We start from the raw sequence: 21,712 nt of genomic DNA on the forward strand, positions 1-21,712 counted from the left end.
ACTCTATGTGGGGCTACAACTAATCCAGAATGCGGCAGCTAGACTGGTGACTGGGGGCGGCCGCCGAGACCACATAACACCGGTCTTGAAAGACCTATGTTGGCTCCCAGTACGTTTCCGAGCACAATTCATTCAGGTGCTGACCTTGAAAGCCCTAAACGGCCTCTGCCCAGGTTACCTGAAGGAGTGTCTCCACCCCCACCGTTCTACCGGGACACTGAGGTCCAGCGCCAAGGGCCTTCTGGCGGTTCCCTCACTGCAAGAAGCCAAGTTACAGGGAACCAGGCAGAGGGACTTCTCGGTGGTGGCACCCGCCCTGTGGAACGCCCTCCCACCAGATGTCAAAGAGAACAACTACCAGACTTTTAGAAGGCATCTGAAGGCAGCCCTGTTTAGGGAAGCTTTTAATGTTTGATGCATTGTTGTTGTTTAGTCGTTTAGTCGTGTCCGACTCTTCGTGACCCCATGGACCAGAGCACGCCAGGCACTCCTGTCTTCCACTGCCTCCCGCAGTTTGGTCAAACTCATGCTGGTAGCTTTGAGAACACTGTCCAACCATCTCGTCCTCTGTCGTCCCCTTCTCCTTGTGCCCTCCATCTTTCCCAACATCAGGGTCTTTCCCAGGGAGTCTTCTCTTCTCATGAGGTGGCCAAAGTCTTGGAGCCTCAGCTTCAGGATCTGTCCTTCCAGTGAGCACTCAGGGCTGATTTCATTACTGTATTTTAATATTTTGTTGAAAGCTGCCCAGAGTGGCTGGGGAAGCCCAGCCAGATGGGCGGGGTATAAATAATTTTTATTATTATTATTATTATTATTATTATTATTATTATTATTATTATTAAACCCACTCAGTGGCTCCATGGGTAGCTGATGTGGGGTCTTCTGGAGGACTCTAGTTCCCATCATTCCCAGCCAGCATGCTCAGTGGTGAAAATGTTGGGTACCCCTGCCCTAGATGTTTATCACAACTGTAGTGTCATCAGAACTTGTGGCATTTGGGAGCTATGGTTTTCAGGTGGGGGCCAACAAAATCAACACCCCACCCACCCACCTGCAACAACAACAAAATAGATATTTTTTTTTATAAGGACAGAGAAATGTTCAGGAAAGTGCCAGATAATACCAACATTGTATAACCTGCCAACAAATCAGAAGTAAATAGATAACCCCTTCTAACCTGAGATGAGTAGGTAACAATTTATGTTATGAGAATCTGAGGTATTTCTTCTCGTAATTGCATTTATAGAACTGCTTTAATTTTTGTATTATATAGACATGTTTTGTATCGGACATGTTCATTACATTTAAATGCTGTAACCGCTTGTGGCCTTTTGAAGAAGGGCAGTATCTAAATTTAAGAATAATCTCCCTACAAATTTAGGTGAAACAAATCAGAACAAGTGCTCCAGAAGCCGGTTGAAGACAGAGACACACCCGAATTTCAGCTTTGTTTTTATGCATTTGATTTCTAATTCGTTCAAGCGGTCTACAAACCGCTTATACAGTTGTACCTCAGGTTAAGAACTTTTGTTCTGGAGGTCCGTTCTTAACCTGAAACTGTTCTTAACCTGAAGCACCACTTTAGCTAATGGGGCCTCCCGCTGCCATCACACCGCCGCTGCACAATTTCTGTTCTTATTCTGAAGCAAAGTTCTTAACCCAAGGTACTATTTCTGGGTTAGCAGAGTCTGTAACCTGAAGCGTCTGTAACCCGAGGTACCACTGTAAACCAAAATAATCTCTCCAAGCGGTGTACTGAAAAGACCACACAAGAAAGGTAAAAATCAGTTAAAACTAAAGAACCAGACTTTCTTCCTGGAAGAATAAAGGGGTGGGTGGGAAAATCTTTGCCAGGCACCGGAAGTCCTTTTAACAGGAATGCCCAGTTCTTTTTTTTTTTTAAAGATATTTATTGAGATTTTTACAAAAACATAAGTTTACAAAATAGAAAAAAGTCACATAGAAAGAAAAAGATACAAAAAAGAAGACATAGAAAAATACATAAAAGAGAAAAAAGAGGAATAAAAATACAAAATAAAAAAAACAAATAGATAAAAAAGAATTAAAAAACAAATCCGTTTTTAGTAACTTTAAACTCATTAGCTTGTTCCTTGGCCTCCTCACACCTCCCCTTTTTGTATTCCCATTTAAATAATCAAATCAGCAAATCCTTACCCTCTTTCGTTTATCTTAACTCTATATCTTAACATATTATAACTCTATATTTTCATCCATTTAACAATTCATTTTTGCATATTCTTATTAACTTTGTTGCTAATGCCACTTATTTTCAGTCCAACATCATTTTAACATTCAATAATGCCCAGTTCTGAGCCTGCTTGGTTTGGAAGAAAGTTCTGTTCCCAGTTTGCGGGGAGGGAACAGTCAAAAGAACTGGGGGTGTTTGTCACAAAAAGCAGAGCTTTCCTTGCCCTTTCAGGGTCCAGGGTGGGGAATTAGGTGGAGTAGAGAGGTTCTGATCAAGGGCCAAGCTGTGTAATTCTGCTTGCCTGACGCTGGCTCCATCTTCCCTGTGCCCCACCATCAGCTGTCAGGTTATAATGGAGCCTGGGTTCTAGGGAGACTGTAGTGGAGCTCTGTGGCTGGGGAAAGGGAGAGAGAGAGAGCCGGAGAGTTGAGAAGGGGTTAAAGAGGAGTCCAGCCTCTTGGCCTCAAACTCCATTCCTGGGGCCTTTAAATGGGCATGGGGTTGTTTGTGCCTGCGGCTGCTGCTGCTGCGAGTCCCTGGCACAGAGGCATCCCAGGCTGGGCTGGGCTGGAAGGGCAGGGTGTGGTCAGGAGGGGGGGGCTTTTCTGGGGTAAACTGAGCCAGGGGAGGCGGGGGGGGGAGAGACAGGACTTTGCAAGTTGGCTCAGGAGAGCCACTGCCAAAATTTGCGCAAGGTTTCTTTTTTGCAGTGCGCAAAAGTGAAGGAAGAGGGGAGATCCGGGTCTTGCATGTTTGTGGGGCCTGGACGCTAGGGGGGAAAGGTTGGGTGTGCTCGTGTGATTCAAGGGGAGAGCTGCTAGTGAGAGGGAGGGGGCGAGGGGTGTTTGTCCATGTGAGAGAGTGGGGGCAGGGGAGGAGCGTGGGTGTGTTTTCGGACCACAGAAAAAGAGGAACAGCAGCGCGCAAGGCAGCAGAAAGGACGGGGACAGTGGCGTGCGCGAGGGACGAGAGCGCACAAGTCCATGTGTGCCCGGCGAGAAAGACTGGCAGTTCGGACAGCGTGAGAGGGGAAAAAGTCTGGGAAAGTTTGTGCGGGGAGAAAGCTGAATGTGAGACAGAGAGAAAGAGTCACGCGCATCTCCAGCAGCTGCCAGAAAGCTGCGCTCTCCATCCTGCCCGCCATTCTGGACCACCCTGTGGACTTCTAGAAGCCGTGTTGATCGCCCAGGAAGGAGAAGACTGTGCCCCCCATGGGGCAGGGGGGTGCCAGCCTGGCATAGAGGACTCAAGCCAGGGCGGCTCCTGCCAGCCGTCCCTGGATGTGGCTGGAGGCACGGCAGCCGCTGGGGTGCCCCCCGCCCCCGCCATGGCTGCCGAGGTGCGACTGAAGAAACTGGAGGAGCTGGTCCTGGACCGCAGCGCTGTAGGTCTGGAGACCTTGGTGGACCTTCTGCTCTGCGTGCACCACGAGCTGAGCACGTCGCCCCTGGCCCAGGAGAAATACATCATGGAGTTTTTACAGTGGGGTGAGTCTGCCAGATCCTTGCTGGAAACCGTCCTATCCAGGCTTGCAAATAGCCACTGGCCCGGTAGCCAGACAGGGAAGCCTTTTCAAAGTAAAAGAAAAAAAGAAGGAGATAGCCTCCTCCTTTTTTCTGTTGTGCCACAGCCAACCTCCTTAGAGCTAGTAAAAATGGGCTTGTGGCTTTTTTGGGGACATAGTAGCCCAGCTTTCTTTACCTGTGCCCAGATCCCTCAAGCTGCCCTTTCGTACTGGAATCTGAGGCCCCTTTCTCTCTCCCAGTGACTATTTTACATTGCGCTTCCAGAATGTTCTCCTATAGTTGCCTTGTCGGTCTTTAGCAATGGTCTTATAAGGTAGCCTTTTCCCCTGTCGCTTGTCTCCAGCTAGAGTGATAGACTGCCTCTGTTCCTGGATGTTCCACTTAGCTATTATTATCAATACCCATCGATAGACCTCCGCTCCTCAATGGGTTTGTTAAACCCCATGAAGTCATTCCACCTTACTGTTCCGGTTTTGCGGAAGGGGGGAAACCGAGGCCCTGGAATCACGCAATTTGCAGATTGGGCTGCAAAACCAGTGTCTCCTATATTCTCGGCAGTGACACACCCACCCATGTCCATCTAAACTTGATTTGTTCTCTCGCCGTCCTGCCCGATTTAGAAACCTGGTTAGCTCCTGCACACTCTGTGCTGCTTCCTTTCCCCGCCTCCCCCAAACGGATCTTTCCTCTGTGACTCGGTTTCCCTCTTGTCCCTACAGCTTCCCTCCTCCTTTGTGATGATCTCATCTTTGCTCCGCTGGGTTTGCCAGGGAGTAGAGCCACAGCTCAGACTTTTAAGAACCTCCTGCAAGGAGTGGCCTCTGTATAGACCTGTTATTGATACTAGTAACCCATGCCTGGCCCCTCACTTCCCACCCTAGGCTGGTCGTCGTCCTGCCGTCCAGGACCTCGAAACCTTGTGAATCAGGTCCAACAGGATAGCTCAGCTTGTTAGAGCGTGGTGCTGATAATCCCAAGGTTTCAATCCCCCATTGGGACAGCCGCAAATTCCTGCATTGCAGGGGGTTGGACTAGATGACCCCCTGGGTCCCTTCCAACTCTGTTATTCTATGAAAACAGGCTAGCCCCTACCCCTGCTAGCGTAAATTAAAAAGAGTTGGACTAGGATGTGGGAGTCAAGGGTTCACATCTCAACTTGGCCCAAGAAGCTTGTTGGAAAATATTGGCTAGTGTCTCTCTCTCTGGATGGATCTACACACAGGGAAAAAAACCCCCGCTATAAATAAGTCATAAATTAAATTGTTACAACAAAAGGGGGAAAAAAACCCTATGTAAAATCTCATAGAAAAGTTTTGTGCTCTACAGCACCATCTGGTGTTGAATGTTTATAGTGCATTTAAAACACTGTTGTTGTAGCTGAGTCCTCTCAGCCTAGCCTACCTCACAAGGTTGTTTTGAGGATAAAATGAGAGCTACGTAAGCCAGTTTAAATTCCTTGGATGAAAGGCAGGATATAAATTTAAGAATGCTGCCCCAGGCTCTTTTGGGAGGAATGTCAATTGAATGAGTAATATAAAAGATATCCAGTAATAAACGAAATAGCATGTTGAAGACCCCAAAAGGAAAAAAATTCTTTTGCGGTTGAGAAGCTTTGCCTGGCTGGTTGCTTGCGGTTCATTTCTTCCTCTCGTTGGTGGTGCTGGTGGGGTTGAGGAGTGGGGAGCCCCCTGTGGATAAAAGAGAGATCAACAGATTGCACCCAGAAAGAGGTTTGGTTCCATTGCAAGGGGTTGGACTAGATGGCCGTTTGGACCCCTTCCAGCTCTACAGATTCTGTGATGGGAATCCCCTTTACACCAAACGGGGCATCTTCCCCCTGGGTGCCATCTGTACAGGGGTCCTTTTAAAAAATAATAATTAAAAAATGAAAAACCATTTAATCTATTGTGTAATGACACTTCTTCTTTGGCGATCCCTCATAGCCGAGTAAGATTGTCTTCCATAAACACGGTTTTAACAATGAGTCCGTAAGTAACTGTGGAGGCCAATTCTGGATCCACATGTCCTTCCACAGTGGGGACATTGGTTCCCGGGCGGGAGTTGATCACGGTGTGGATTTGCCAAGCGTGCCTTCCTCTTAGCACGTTTCTCCCTTTCGTCCTGAGTTCGAGTGTCTTCAAAGCCCACAACACCTTTGGTAAAGGCTGTTCTCCAACTGGAGCGCTCGCAGGCCAGTGTTTCCCAGTTGTCTGTGTTTATACTACATTTTTTAAAGATTTGCCTTGAGACAGTCTTTAAACCTCTTTTGTTGACCACCAGCTTTACCAGAATGAGGTGTGGAAGGCTGGATTTCTGCCTTTGATTTTTGTGGCTCCCCACACTCACACCCAACAAAGGTTGCTTTTTTCTTTGACTGGGAAGGCCAGAGCAGGCTCATTGCATCCCTTGATTCTCATCAGCCCCACTGTGGCCAAAGATTAGTCCAGGAGGCAGGATCTCTTAGAATCACAGATTTGGAATTGGAAGGGACCTCGCATGATCATCTAGTCCAACCCCCCGCAGTGCAGTTCTTCACTTTGAACTTCCCAGGTTTTTCACGCAGCGGATGCTTGCATCTCATGTTTCTTGGCGCTTGGTTGGGTTGCTAGTCGCATTTTTAGAGAACGGGCAAATTCCCTGCTTGTTTCCCACCCCACATTTGGTGTTTCATTTAAGGTGCTTTAACCCCGTGGCCAACTGCTTAGAGTTGCGTTTCAGCAGGAGCGGCAGAGAAGCTGCCCGCAGAAATAAATAAATATAGAAATAGAAGCGTTCGAGAGGGCAGGGAATGCAAGGCGCTGAGCTCGCAGTCGAACACACCAAAAGCCCACACCGTATCCTGCCTCCAGTTCACCTGCTGGGGAGAAACCCAGATATTCCAGCTCCCTTTGCTCTGATCTGTTTGTTGTTTGAGTGCCGGCCGGCAGGCCTTGAACAGCTGTGAATAACGTACTGTAATGGGATTTTCGCCTTTCTTTCCTTTGAAGTGTACAGAAGCTGGGGATAGGATGCTGTCTTCCTCTTCTTCTTTAAATAGAAGCAGGTTTTAATACCAGTCTTATTCAGGGTGGTGTGCCTTTTTAGGGTTTAGTTCTGGAAATCGGGTCGGTTCCTGATGGATATCAGCACCCTGCGAACTGTTGCAGCTGGACGTTGTGGGGAACGCATTTGTGCGCCAAGAAGAAGCCATGAACTGCCCCCACCCCTTCCTGTGGTCACTCCTGCCATGCGCGAATAAATTTGAAAGCGGTTAGCCAGTGCGGTGTAGCAGTTTGGGTATCAGTCTAGGACCTGGGCCAGTCTTCTCTCAGACCGGCCTACCTCGCAAGGTTGTAGTGGGGATGACTTGAGGAGGGGTAGATTTGTGTACGTCACGCTTTGAGCTCCTTGGAGAAAAAAATGGTGGAGTATAATGGCAAATAATGAATCCATGGAATCTCCAGGGCTCAGTCTAAAAGTTATTGCAGTTCAAGCATGCCTGGAATTTAAGTGTTTTGATCCAGGCACACACACACCCCCTCTGCTGAACTCAGGCAGGTAGAACTTACATGTAAAGGAGGTTCTAATTACTGAATAGCGAGAGAGGCACTTTGCACATGTCTAGGAGTCATCTTGCTCCTATTTGGACGATTCCAGAGCTGAGCCCTGGCACTGAACCACGTCTGTGTACATGTGCGCGGAACGGAGCCCTCAAAGTCCTTGCTGACATTTTACGGACTCATAAAAAGCCCTTTCAATAGCACGTGCCAGCGATCAGGAGTTCCCGGCTACATGTTTGTTTGTGTTTTGTTTTTAAAATAAGGGGCTCTAGTCTTTGGGAACTGCAAAGGGAACTTCCTGGAAAACGGCGAGCCGCCTTTGCAAAGAGGACTCTGGGCATCACGGTGGCCGTATTATTTGTTGTCCCTGTTCCGTTCTCTCGCAGTCTTTCGCAAGCTTTGTGTTAGCTTCAGCAGAAAGGGAGAGAGCGGACAAGGGAGGGTTGTGCAGACTGTTCTGGCAGCTTCCTTTTCAACACCGCCGCCACAGCAAAGCACGCACGCCATCCCACCCCCTTGGCCGTGCACAGACTGCCTTTTGTGGACAAGATGGCATAGCCCTACCCCCTTTACCAGGGAGATCCGGCCGTGCGTGTTCCTGCGACGGCCGGGGCTTGTGTGAGATGTTGCTTGGGCCGCAGAGACTTTGCAAAACGCCATAAAAGGCTGCCTGCTATGGACATGCACTCTCCATGTGCCCGTTTGGCTCCCTCGCTTCGTCTTCCTCGCCGCCGCCTCCTTCTCTCCCCCCCTCTCCCTGCTCCCCACTCCAACACCATGCTATTGGGGGGGGGGGCTCAGTTCCAGGCCTAACACATGCTTGCAATCTCTGCTCATTTCTGTGCCATTAATTTCCTATCGTCATGAGAATGGCACCAAACAGAGAGGGGTAGCTCATGCTGCAGAAGACAGAATCGGGATTCAAAATGACCTTAACGGATTGGAGAACTGGGCCCACCCGAACTAATAAAATGAATTTCAGAGGAGACAAATGTAAGGTTCTGCACTTGGGCAGGAAGAACCAGATGCGCAAATATAAGACAAGGGACACTTGGCTTACTAGCAGTTCATGTGAAAAGGATTTAGGGGTCTTGGTGGACCACAAGCTTAATATGAGTCAACAGTGTGATGCAGCAGCAAAAAAAGCAAATGCTATTCTAGGCTGTGGCATCAACAGAAGTCTAGTGTCTAGAGATCAAGGGAAGTTATAAAGGTAAAGGTAAAGGACTCCTGACAGTTAAGTCAAGTTGCGAACGACTCTTGGGTTGCGGCGCTCATATCGCTTTACTGGCCGAGGGAGCCGGCGTACAGCTTCCGGATCATGTGGCCAGCATGACTCAGCTGCTTCTGGCGAAACCAGAGCAGCACACGGAAACGCCATTTACCTTCCCGCCAGAGCGGTACCTATTGATCTACTTGCACTTTGACGTGCTTTCGAACTGCTAGGTTGGCAGGAGCAGGGACTGAGCAACGGGAGCTCACCCCGTCGTGGGGATTCGAACCGCCAACCTTCCGATCGGCAAGCCCTAGGCTCTGTGGTTTAGACCACAGTGCCACCCGCATCCCATAAGGGAAGTAATAGTGCCACTCTATTCTGCCATGGTCAGACCACACCTGGAATACTGTGTCCAATTCTGGGCACCACAGTTTAAGAAGGATGTTAACAAGCTGGAAGGTGGGCAGAGGAGGGCAACCAAAGATGATTAGGAGTCTGGAAACCAAGCCTTATGAGGAATGGTTGAGGGAGTTGGGCATGCTTAGCCTGGAAAAGAGGAGACTGAGAGGAGATATGACAGCCATCTTCACCACCAGCCATACAGTGGTACCTCGGGTTAAGAACTTAATTTGTTGTGGAGGTCCGTTCTTAACCTGAAAGTGTTCTTAACCTGAGGTACCACTTTAGCTAATGGGGCCTCCTGCTGCCGCCGTGCCGCTGCCGCGCGATTTCTGTTCTCATCCTGAAGCGAAGTTCTCAACCCGAGGTACTATTTCTGGGTTAGCAGAGTCTGTAACCTGAAGCGTCTGTAACCCGAGGTACCGCTGTATCTCAAGGACTGTCGTATGGAAGAGGGAACAAGCTTGTTTTCTCCGGGTGTGGAGGGTAGGACTCGATCAAGAAAGGAGATTCTGGCTAAACATCAGGAAGAACTTTCTGACGGTCAGAGCTGTTTGATAGTAGGTCTCTGTCGAGAGGCTGTGAACCTTCCTTGCTGGTATTTAAGCAGAGGTTGGATAGATTAGGCTGATCGCCAAAGAATTGATGCTTTTGAATTCTGGTGCTGGAGGAGACTCTTGAGAGTCCCATGGACTGCAAGAAGATCAAACCTCTCCATTCTGAAGGAAATCAGCCCTGAATGCTCACTGGAAGGACAGATCCTGAAGCTGAGGCTCCAATACTTTGGCCACCTCATGAGAAGAGAAGACTCCCTGGAAAAGACCCTGATGTTGGGAAAGATGGAGGGCAGAAGGAGAAGGGGACGACAGAGGACGAGATGGAGGGACAGTGTTCTCGAAGCTACCAGCCTGAGTTTGACCAAACTGCGGGAGGCAGTGGAAGACAGGAGTGCCTGGCGTGCTCTGGTCCAGGGGGTCACGAAGAGTCGGACACGACTAAACGACTAAACAACAAAAACAGGGAGCTTCCTTATACAGGTTACAGACGCTTCAGGTTACAGACTCTGCTAACCCAAAAATAGTACCTCGGTTTAAGAACTTTGCTTCAGGGTGAGAACAGAAATCGTGCTCCGGTGGCACAGCAGCAGCAGGAGGCCCCATTAGCTAAAGTCTGTTTCAGGTTAAGAACAGTTTCAGGTTAGGAACGGACCTCCGGAACGAATTAACTACATAACCAGAGGTAGCACTGTAACCATGTCCTATTTGGGGAATACCGAATTCAGCCTTGACCACACTGACCGGCAGCAGCTCTCCAGGAGATGCCATGGGGGGGGGATTGAACCTGAGATCTGCATGCAAAAGACGATGCTCTAACCACTGAGCTACGGCCCTGCCCCAGCAAATGACCAACCCTGTAGGATACTGAAGGCCAGCAAGCTGCCTGTTATGTATATGATTATATTTTTGCTGTCTTTGGTTTGGTGGGGGGGAATTATTTAGATTTTTTGAAGCAGGATTAAAAGTTCGAGGAGGGTGGAAGGGTTTCTAAAAAAGCAAGAAGGTTACATACGCTTCAGTTTACAGACTCTGCTAACCCAGAAATAGTGCTTCAGGTTAAGAACTTTGCTTCAGGATGAGAACAGAAATCGTGCTCCGGCAGCTTGGTGGCAACAGTGAGCCCCATTAGCTAAAGTGATGCTTCAGGTTAAGAACAGTTTCAGGTTAAGAACAGACCTCCGGAACGAATTAAGTACTTAACTGTAGGTACCACTGTAGCATAATCCCAGTGCTTTTTTTTCTTAAAAAAATGTTTAGGGGTACTCTCATTTTGACTCAAGAAAAATCACCATTTCACAGTTCGAATTGGGGGAAATAAATGCAGTAAATGGACAAAAGTACAAAGATTCAAAAAATGTTTAGGGGTATGCTTATCCCTGATCCTCCCCGAAAAAAGCACTGCATAATCATATGTATGTTTAGTGAGCCCCACAGATTTCAATGCAGGAATCTTTTGCCAAACGTCAGACGCAAAGCCACGACTCTGAGATAAAGAGTCGCATGTACACTCTCTCTCTCTCTCTCTCTCGCTCTCTCTCTCTCTGGGACCTTTGGGTATATATTGTAGAACTGTAGAGTCCATCGACCTTTGCTGCCAGGGGATCAGCTGCGGTTGTCGACTGGCAAAAAAGCACTCTGCACGTGCCCCGGAGCATCCTCTCTGGCGGTGTTTCTGCAAAAAACCCCGTGGCTGAGGCCCGGCACGGAAACGGTTTCTGAGTGAGAGCCCCACCTTTGGGCTTCGGCAGGCTTGCGTCCTGAAAAAGTTTCCATGCGCAGGAATTCCACAAACACACACACACAAAAACCCTCTGTTCTCCCGTGCTAGTATGCAAGAGAGTCTCCGAGGGCCCTGCTTGGAATCTGAGAATTGCTGCAAGCCCAGATTCCCAACCCATCATCTCCTGCCCGAAATAGGAAGCCACCGAAAGGGGAGCAAAGCAGCTGGTTTCGGACAGAATCTGACAAATGCCCCAGGGCAGCTTGGAAGGAATCCCCTCTCTCTTTCTCACCCCCCCCCACCGTCCTCCTAGATGGAGGGTTGGGGTTTGTTTTGGAGGGGGGGGTTCTTTTTTTAAGCACCCAAAAATATCAAGCCATCGGATCTGTAGTGTGTGCAGCTTCCCACTGTAGGAGACAGAGCGAGGCCTTTATAGGTCGCAGCTAACAGATTCACAGACACTGTATCCACCCACCCAATACTCTGGGGGCTGCTCAGCTGTTTGCGTGAAACCATTCTTGCAGTTTCGAGTTGGAACTCCTTGCCTCTTGATTTCAGGTCGGGCTCTTTCGCCATTCTCTTTTTGGGCATCTGGAAAAACCACTTTGCTTTGGACTTCCCAGATGTTTAAAAAGTCGATGTGAGTTTTCATCTGTTTTTGTTGTTGTTTAGTCGTTTAGTCGTGTCCGACTCTTCGTGACCCCCTGGACCAGAGCACGCCAGGCACTCCTGTCTTCCACTGCCTCCTGCAGCTTGGTCAAACTCATATTCATAGCTTTGAGAACACTGTCCAACCATCTCGTCCTCTGTCGTCCCCTTCTCCTTGTGCCCTCCATCTTTCCCAGCATCAGGGTCTTTTCCAGGGAGTCTTGGAGCCTCAGCTTCAGGATCTGTCCTTCCAGTGAGCACTCAGGGCTGATTTCCTTCAGAATGGATAGGTTTGATCTTCTTGCAGTCCATGGGACTCTCAAGAGTCTCCTCCAGCACCAGAATTCAAAAGCATCCATTCTGAGGACTGCAAACTTTCACTGGTTGATCAGTACAATAAAGCTGATTGACCTTTCAAACTGCATAGAAAGACCTGGTTCTTCGGGTCATTAATTTCAGCATCAACAGAAGTATAGTGTCCAGATCAAGGGAAGTAATAGTGCCACTGTATTCTGCCTTGGTCAGACCACACCTGGAATACTGTGTCCGGTTTTGGGTGCCACAATCTAAGAAGGATATTGACAAGCTAGAAGGTGGGCAGAGGAGGGCGACCAAGATGATCAAGGGCCTGGAAACCAAACCTTATGAAAAACAGTGGAGGAACTTGGGTCCTTGTAGCCTGGGAAAGAGGAGACCAGGAGGAAATATGACAGCCGTCTTCAAATATCTTGAGGGCTGTCACATGGGAAATGGAACAAGTTTGCTTGTGTGTGGTGTAGAGCCAGTGTGGTGTAGTGGTTAAGAGCGGTAGTCTCGTAATCTGGGGAACCGGGTTTGCATCTCCGCTCCTCCACATGCAGCTGCTGGGTGACCTTGGGCCAGTCACACTTCTCTGAAGTCTCTCAGCCCCACTCACCTCACAGAGTGTTTGTTGTGGGGGAGGAAGGGAAAGGAGAATGTTAGCCACTTTGAGACTCCTTAAAGGGAGTGAAAGGCGGGATATCAAATCCAAACTCTTCTTCCTCTTCTTTCTCCTGCTTGGGAGGGTAGGATTCGAACCCAAGGCTTCAGGCTACAAGAAATGAGATTCTGACTAAACATCAGGCATAACTTTCTGACAGCAAGAGCCGTTTGACAGGGAAACGGACTCCCTCAGGAGGTTGTGGACTCCCCTTCCTTGGTGGTTACATATATATATGTGTGTGTGTGTGTAATTAGTTTTTTAACATACCATTTTCAACAATTATTAAACATACTTTTATATCTTATACAATTTTTTTTTACTTTCATCAATCACATCTGAAAATTTCCCAATCTTATCACTTAATTGACATTTTTTACTTTCACCATAGGGACGCAGGTGGCGCTGTGGGTTAAACCACTGAGCCTAGGGCTTGCCGATCAGAAGGTCGGTGGTTCGAATCCCGTGATGGGGTGAGCTCCCGTTGCTCGGTCCCTGCTCCTGCCAACCTAGCAGTTCAAAGGCACGTCAAAGTGCAAGTAGATAAATAGGTACCGCTCCGGCGGGAAGGTAAACGCCGTTTCCGTGCGCTGCTCTGGTTCGCCAGAAGCGGCTTAGTCATGCTGGCCACACGACCCGGAAGCTGTACGCCAGCTCCCTCGGCCAGTAAAGCGAGATGAGTGCCGCAACCCCAGAGTCGGCCACGACTGGACCTAATGGTCAGGGGTCCCTTTACCTTTACCTTTTTACTTTCACTATTACATTTAAATATCATAACTAATATCTCTCTTCTTTGCAATATTTCATATATTTCTCCTTACAAAACTTCCAGCGTAATTTGTTGATTACAGTTGTTCTTCAAGTAATTCGTATATATCTTCCAATCCTCTGTAAATCTCTGGTCCCGCAGGTTTCAAATCCTTCCTGTCGTTTTATCCAATTCTGTGTAGTCCATTAATTTTGTCTGCCGTTCTTCTTTCGTCGGTATTCCTTGGAGGTTTCTAAGCAGAGTTTGGACGTCCATCTGTCATGGATGCTTTAGCTGAGATTCCTGCATGGCAGGGGGCTGGACTAGATGACCCTCGGGGTCCCTTCCACAAATCTATGATTTTTTGAAGTAAATTAATCCTGGGCCATTTGTTCTCAAAGGGGGCTGTCCCATCCACCCCAAACGTCACTGGGCAAGGTTGGCTTGGCAGGTGGAAATGCCAGTTGGGCCCTGGGCCTTGTGCCATGAGGCAGTTGGTCGTGCCTGGAATTTGACAGTGCTTCTCCTCACAGAGCATGGAAAGGAAAAAGTGACCGGGGTGGCGGTCGATGACAGGGACGTAAAACACCCTAACAAATTTTAGAAGCTGGCCTGGAGAGGGAAAACCGATACAGAATGCGACACATCTGCAAGAGCAGGAGAGATCTGTCATTTTCAGTACAGTGGTACCTCAGGTTAAGTACTTAATTCGTTCCGGAGGTCCGTTCTTAACCTGAAACTGTTCTTAACCTGAAGCACCACTTTAGCTAATGGGGCCCTTCTGCAGCTGCTGCGCCACCGGAGCACGATTTCTGTTCATATCCTGAAGCAAAGTTCTTAACCTGAAGCACTATTTCTGGGTTATCGGAGTCTGTAACCTGAAGCGTATGTAACCTGAAGCGTATGTAACCTGAGGTACCACTGTACATTGAAATTGAAATACTTTATTGTCACTTGTACAACTTGTATACAGTGAGATTACATTAGCACCCCTCACTCAGCTCTCTTAATCTTAATTCCCCTCATTTACTGACGCACACCTACCAAACCCCAAACTCAGTTGCCCTGTTGTTATCTTTTCATTCAGCAGTCTAACAGCCCATGGATAGAAGCTGTTCTTTACCCTGTTGGTGCGACTAATCATGCTTCTATATCTTCTGCCCAAGGGCAGGAGATCATGAAAGTGCCAGCCAGGGTGTGAATTTTCCTCACTCTCCTGAGGCAATGTTCTCCCACTATTTCATCCGGGGGATTCACGGGACAGCACATAATATCTTGTGCTGTGTTCACCACCCTCTGTAGGCACTTCCTATCAGTTGATGTCAAACCAGCATACCACACTGTGATGCAGTATGAAAGGACACTTTCTATTGTTGACCGGTAGAAGGAGATCATCAAATGTTGATTGACATCATTCTTTCGCAATACTCTGAGGAGATGGAGTCTCTCTTGGATCATCACCTCACATGAACCCCTTCCTTCCTTCCTTCCTTCCTTCCTTCCTTCCTTCCTTCCTTCCTTCCTCAATGTTCTTTATTCTTCAGACTCAAATCCAAAGTTTCATTAGCAGCGGTCTTTCTTCTTCATACTCAAATCTTGAGTCTTGAAGAAGAGAAGAAAAGTAGGGATTTGATATTCCGCTTTATCACTCCCCTTCAGGAGTCTCAAAGCGGCTAGCATTCTCCTTTCCCTTCCTCCCCCACAACAAACACTCTGTGAGGTGAGTGGGGTTGAGAGCCTTCAGAGAAGTGTGACTGGCCCAAGCTCACCCAGCAGCTGCATGTGGAGGAGCGGAGACGCGAACCCGGTTCACCAGATTACGAATCTACCACTCTTAACCACTACACCACACTGGCTCTCTTGATTTCTGCCGTGGATTTATTCAGGCTGGAAACATATTTTCTCAGGGGAAGGAGAACCCAAGACAAATCCCATTATGATTCTCTGCGGACTGATGAGACGAACACTTGGGTCTTGATGGCTTCATCCCATGTCTCCGGTCTGTCCACCTCATCATCCCTACTTTGGGACACCATCACTGTTTATTGCAGGCCGAGGCAGCCTGATTGGCCTTCAGTAGGCAGAGAGGGAGAAATCCACAAATCAAGGGGACCCGATTTGTTCCCTTTTCTTCCTTTTACGCACATCAGGGATGCCCAGTTTGGAAGAACTGTTCTGCGCTGGATCAAAAGTGTTTGCTGTTTTAATTGCAGGGCGAAATGGAATGGCTGGCGAAGCTGCCATCTTCAGCAATGTTGTCACCAGCCCCCCCCCCCCAGGGTGCTTTATTGAGGGGCCACAAGATCTAACCAGCTTTCAGCAACCAAAATGCCAGTTGCTAGGCTCAGGTTGTTGTTTTTTAAATGAACCTAAGAACATCATGCGAAAGGCTGGACTGCATGAATCCCTAGCCGGAATTAAGATTGCTGGAAGAAATATCAACAACCTCAGATATGCAGATGACACGGCCTTGATGGCAGAAAGTGAGGAGGAATTAAAGAACCTTTTAATTAGGGTGAAAGAGGAGAGCGCAAAATATGGTCTGAAGCTCAACATCAAAAAAACGAAGATCATGGCCACTGGGCACATCACCTCCTGGCAAATAGAAAGGGAAGAAATGGAGGCAGTGAGAGATTTTACTTTCTTGGGCTCCATGATCACTACAGATGGTGACAGCAGTCACGAAATTAAAAGACGCCTGCTTCTTGGGAGAAAAGCAATGACAAACCTAGACAGCATCTTAAAAAGCAGAGATATCATCTTGCCAACAAAGGTCCGTATAGTTAAAGCTATGGTTTTCCCAGTAGTGATGTATGGAAGTGAGAGCTGGACCATAAAGAAGGCTGATGGCCGAAGAATTGATGCTTTTGAATGATGGTGCTGGAGGAGACTCTTGAGAGTCCCATGGACTGCAAGAAGATCAAACCTATCCATTCTGAAGGAAATCAGCCCTGAGTGCTCACTGGAAGGACAGATTGTGAAGCTGAGGCTCCAAGACTTTGGCCACCTCATGAGAAGAGAAGACTCCCTGGAAAAGACCCTGATGTTGGGAAAGATGGAGGGCACAAGGAGAAGGGGACGACAGAGAATGAGATGGTTGGATGGTGTTCTCGAAGCTGCCAGCATGAGTTTGACCAAACTGCAGGAGGCAGTGGGAGACAGGAGTGCCTGGCATGCTCTGGTCCAGGGGGTCAAGAAGAGGCGGACACGACTAAACAACAATGACAACAAAGAACATAATGTTACACAACACACCAGTCCCTGAGCAGATTCCAGGGGTTCCAGGAACTTACCCTGGGTTCGTGTTTCCTTTGGAAATGAGGCACAGAGGAAGCAGTGGTGTTTTTATCATATATGGCTTCTTTACACATATATACAGCCTGAGCTCATGTATGATGGAGGGGTTCATAGCTTTAACACCCAGAAGGATATTGTTTCTCCCATAGCCACAGCCTTGGATTCAAACAGGAACCAAACGTCCGTCTCTCTCTCTCTCTCTCTCTCTCTCTCTCTCTCTCTCTCTCTCTCTCTCCATCTTGCTGCTTTTTCCTTTGGCTCACATCACCGAACCCTTTGCCTTTTTTTCTGACTACCAGTCGTTTGCATCTCGCACAGATCCACTTCCTTTGTTTCCTTTAATGGCTCATCGCCCAGCCGATCGCCTCACCAGGAAGCTAGCCTGGCTTCTATTTTAACACATGCTGGATCCATGGGTTAGAAGGGTCTCAGCATACAGCCCACTTGCCCCTAACTCCTAATAATATGAAGACTCCCACTGGATCAGGCCAAGGGCTCAATGACCCCAGGATCCTGCCCTCTCCGTGGCCAACCGGATGCCTCTGGGAACTTGATGCCACAGCACTCTCTCCAACGAATATCCTCCACAAATTCATCTACTCCCCTTTGAAACCATTCAAGCAGGTGGCCATAATTACAACTTGCGGGAGCAAATTCCATCCTTTTATCTACTCTACTGGCATGTGAGGGACGCGGGTGGCGCTGTGGGTTAAACCGCAGAGCCTAGGACTTGCTGATCAGAAGGTCGGCAGTTTGAATCCCCGCGACTGGGTGAGCTCCCATTGCTCAGTCCCTGCTCCTGCCAATCTAGCAGTTCGAAAGCACGTCAAAGTGCAAGTAGATAAATAGGTACCGCTCCGGCGGGAAGGTAAACGGCGTTTCCGTGCGCTCCTCTGGTTCACCAGAAGCAGCTAAGTCATGCTGGCCACATGACCCAGAAGCTGTATGCCGGCTCCCTTGGCCAATAAAGCGAGATGAGTGCCGCAACCCCACAGTCGGTCACGACTGGACCTAATGGTCAGGGATCCCTTTACCTTACTGGCATGTGGCTACTAGTCACCTGGGTTTTTGCATCCCTGAGATGAGAAGATGATTTGTAAGCTAGAACTTCCTTTATTGACTCCCGATTGCCTGCTAGTTTGATTTGCATTAACTGAGTGGTCAAACTGATTTTAACCCCTAGGCAGTCTGGAGGTGATTCATACTGTGAGCGGGACACTGGCAACAGGTTGTTTTAAAATATAGTTCCTGAATTTGTTTTCAAGCTGACAGCATCCAAGAGAACCTTACAGTAAAACGAATCAAGCCGTTAATAATAGATTGAAAGTTGACATTGTTTGTTGTAAAGAATGAATGGAAACAGTAATCTAAAAAGCCCTTTATATTCAGAATGCTATTTTGTTCATTCTGTCTACTTTCTAACATTATCTCAGGACTCACTTCTGTTGGGTCCAGGATTTGTTCTGCTTGCCAGGCATGGGTCTGAGAGGTTTTTCTTCCATTCTGCCTCTCCCCCCAGGAAAACCTGCTCTTTACTGCTGAATCAGAACAAACGTCAATCCCTGATTGACATGTCTTCCATCATCCGTGGGTTTTCCCATGGAAAGTGGCAGGATGAAAGAAAAAACCTCTACGACCCGCGCCTAGGACAAATGGAAATGTGGATGATCCCTAAGTCAAGTTTTTTGTTTGTTTGTTTGTTTGTTTGTTTGTTTAAAGAAGAAGATACAACTAAAAAACTTCAAAACTATTTTGAGATTGCAAGAGGTAGTAATTCTCTGGACAACACTGTATAGGGACCCTAGGGTTCCCAGAAAGTGTTCCTACAATAACTTGGTGCTTTTGCTCTGAAATAAGACGTTACTTTCGGCATTACAGTGGTGCCTCGGTTTACGAACTTAATCCATTACGGAAGTCCGTTCTTAAACCGAAACCGTTCTTAAACCAAGGCATGCCTCCCGCCGGCGGTAAAGTTTGCAAACTTCCGGTTTTGCGGAGTTCATAAACCGAATAGTTCTTAAACAGGGCTGTTCTTAAACTGAGGTACAGTGGTACCTCGGGTTACATACGCTTCAGGTTACATACGCTTCAGGTTACACACTCCACTAACCCAGAAAGAGTGCTTCAGGTTAAGAACTTTGCTTCAGGATAAGAACAGAAATTAGGCTCCAGCGGCACAGCAGCAGCAGGAGGCCCCATTAGCTAAAGTGATGCTTCAGGTTAAGAACAGTTTCAGGTTAAGAACAGACCTCCGGAATGAATTAAGTACTTAACCCGAGGTACCACTATACCACTATATAGCAAAAATAAAAAATAAAAAAACCTTTTATTTTTCACTTGTTGGATTTCCCCCTGAAAGGGACAAGCCCAGATGAAATTGAGCTGGGATGTAGAAACCGGCATTTTTACATCAGGTCTGCAAAACAAAACTGTGCTGGGCCCAGGGGTAACCCGAGTAGCGTGGTCCAGGTCCAGTCCCGAATCCAAGGGTGAGAAGTCAGTCTGGCAGGTCCAAGGCAGGACACGGGGCAGAAAACCAGGCAAGGTCAGGCTGGATCACAGGCAGGTTCTGGCAAACAGCAATGTTGCTCCCGCAACCTGGGGCGGGGTTCGACAGCCTTTTATCTTTGTTGGGGTAATGGCCGGTCCTGATCCCCCAGCGACTCACCTCCCTGTTTCGCCCGAAGGCGAGCACTCCTCCTGTGGGTACTCAGGTCTCTCCTTCTCTCAGACCTTAGTCTCTGCAGCTCGGGAGACGTCGGTGGGTTGCTAGACCCAGGGGCCGCCTCAGCCTCCCCTGACCCAACTGGTAGTGGAGCAGCTGTAAGTGATGGCCCAGCTGGAGGCAACGAGGTCATCCCCGCATCTGGAGCCAGGGCAGGCTCAGGCCCCTGACTCGGCCCAGCTGGTGTTTGTTGCAGGGGAACCTGTGCAGTCTGGGACTCTTCAGGATCAGGCCCCAGACTTGGTTCAGGTGATGCCTGAGGCAAAGGATCTGGTGTGGACTGAGACTCCTCTGGTTCCGAGTCTGAGCTCGAGTCCCAGGCCATCACACAAAACAAAACAAAAAACCTTGCATGCTTGAGAAGTCCCCCTCTTGCAATAAGCACCTGCCTTGGCGATGCACCCTAGCAGGATGCCAGGCAGGTAAGACTGGGGTGAAGGGAGAGTTTGCTCCTTTTCTGGGGAACTCTTGAAATATCCTGGTCCAAGAAAGGCCCCTTCTGGCATTTGGGGCATTGGGGGCAGAAGTGAGGGCAGAGTCCGTGACGGAAGCGACCAAGGTGGATTCACAAAAGGGGGTTTCTCAGTATGGCTGTCAACTTACAGATTTGAAAATAAGGGACCAGCAGCCAAAATAAGGGATTTTGCTTCGCTTATACAGAAATCCGCCCACTGATGGAGCCATGCTGCTTTTGCTGCGACTGTCTGTGTTTTGCAGGGGGTTGGACTAGATGATCCTAAGGGTCTACAACTCCGACCAAAGAAGAGTGGCAGACAAAACTGATGAACGACGTCCAGATGGCAAAGCTTACAGGCAGAATTAGAAACCAGGAAGAGGACCTCTTTCATAAAGAATGGGGAAAGTTTATAATTTAGTTGAAAAGCTATTGTCAAGAGTTACATACATTGGTAGGATTGAGAGAAAACTTGTGGTAAAAATTTGAACTATGGATGGACAAATGATTTCTAAAAATGCATAGGGGGAAATCACTACATTAAGATGCTGCACTGGTTGGAGGGGATGCTAAGCAGCACTTCGGGGCTGCCGTCGTCCTGGCGCAAGGAGTTCCATCGGCCCTTCCCTGCCCGAGAGAGAGGGGGGAAGAGAGACTCTCACCCCTGAGCCCGGCATGAGGCAGTTGCGGCGCCGCTGAAGCGCCGCCCTTCTGCATCCCTCCCCATACCCTCCTCTTCCTCCTCCCTCAGGCGGCAGCCGCCGCTGCCGCCTCCGGCTTCCCCTGGCAGCGCAGCGGAAGTCTCGCAAGAGAGGGGCTGCCTGCGCAGTCACCACCACCTGTCTCCTCACGACGCGCCCCTGAGGGGGGAAAAGGAGAGACGGAGACGCGGCAGCTCGTGCGTGCTCTCTCTCTCACGACGGAGGACCCTGAGTCGCTGCTTCCCTCCCGAGCCGGGCGAGCATGAAATCCGGGAAATTTAAGGGACAGCAGCAGGACACGGCGCTGGGATAAGGGAGTTTCCCGCCAAATAAGGGACGGTTGACAGTTATGGTTTCTCAGACACCCCAGACTGTAGGGTTTGCACCGCCCAGATGCAAAGGACGTTGAGCAACAGCTGAGAGGGGGCTGCTGGCTCTTGGCAGACCCCCGAACAGGGCCAGGTGTCCCAGCCATCGCTCTGCTCTGCCAAATTCTGGTGCCAGAAAGTCAAAAACAGGTTGCTGAAAGACAGCAGAAGCGCGTTGGAAGTGGGGTAAGACCGGGACTTTTGTGGTGGCAGTTCCTGGGGTCCTGAAAGGCAGATCGGATAAACAGGTGGTGCTTGTTCACCAGCATATAAATCTGCGCCCTTTTTAAAAAGCTTGCCTGCAAATTCTTAACAGATGCAGCCAGCCAGCCTCGCCATCTTGCTGCTGCCGTTTGCAGGCTTGAAAAGAAGTCAGACTTTTGCAAGAGCTGGCAAATGCGCTGCAGCAACTCAGCTGACAGGTTGTCCTCAGGAGACACGGCTGGCTCTGGTGGATTTTTCCATGAGGCTTTAAGAAGAAAAAAAAAACCCCCAAAAAACAACAACATTGTTGCTTTCTTGCGCTGGGTGCAGGAGGGAACGGGGGAAATGTACTAATATTAAGCCTTGGCCTCGCTGGCTTGCCTTGTGTGGCGTGTTCTCTTGAAGAAGAAAGCCTGCCCTGTTCTCCATCAGCAGCGTCT

General features: G+C 48.7%; 1 protein-coding gene across 11 annotated transcripts in view; it reads left to right on the plus strand.

The window, feature by feature from the left end:
* The first annotated feature begins 2,758 nt into the window (after positions 1 to 2,758).
* DMPK (DM1 protein kinase) overlaps positions 2,759 to 21,712 on the plus strand; it is a 52,816-nt gene continuing 33,862 nt past the window's right edge. For 6 of the 11 annotated variants that reach the window (XM_083627103.1, XM_083627104.1, XM_083627105.1 and 3 more), the window contains exon 1: positions 2,844 to 3,696. In XM_083627103.1, the coding sequence (XP_083483229.1) occupies positions 3,537 to 3,696 (160 nt within the window). In that variant the 5' untranslated portion in view covers positions 2,844 to 3,536. Of the gene's footprint in view, positions 3,697 to 21,712 lie in introns of all 11 variants that reach the window. The other 5 variants (XM_083627100.1, XM_083627101.1, XM_083627102.1 and 2 more) reach the window with 4 other exon arrangements.

This window comes from Podarcis filfolensis (genome assembly GCF_964270895.1).
Source record: "Podarcis filfolensis genome assembly, chromosome: 8".
Taxonomy (NCBI): domain Eukaryota; kingdom Metazoa; phylum Chordata; class Lepidosauria; order Squamata; family Lacertidae; genus Podarcis; species Podarcis filfolensis.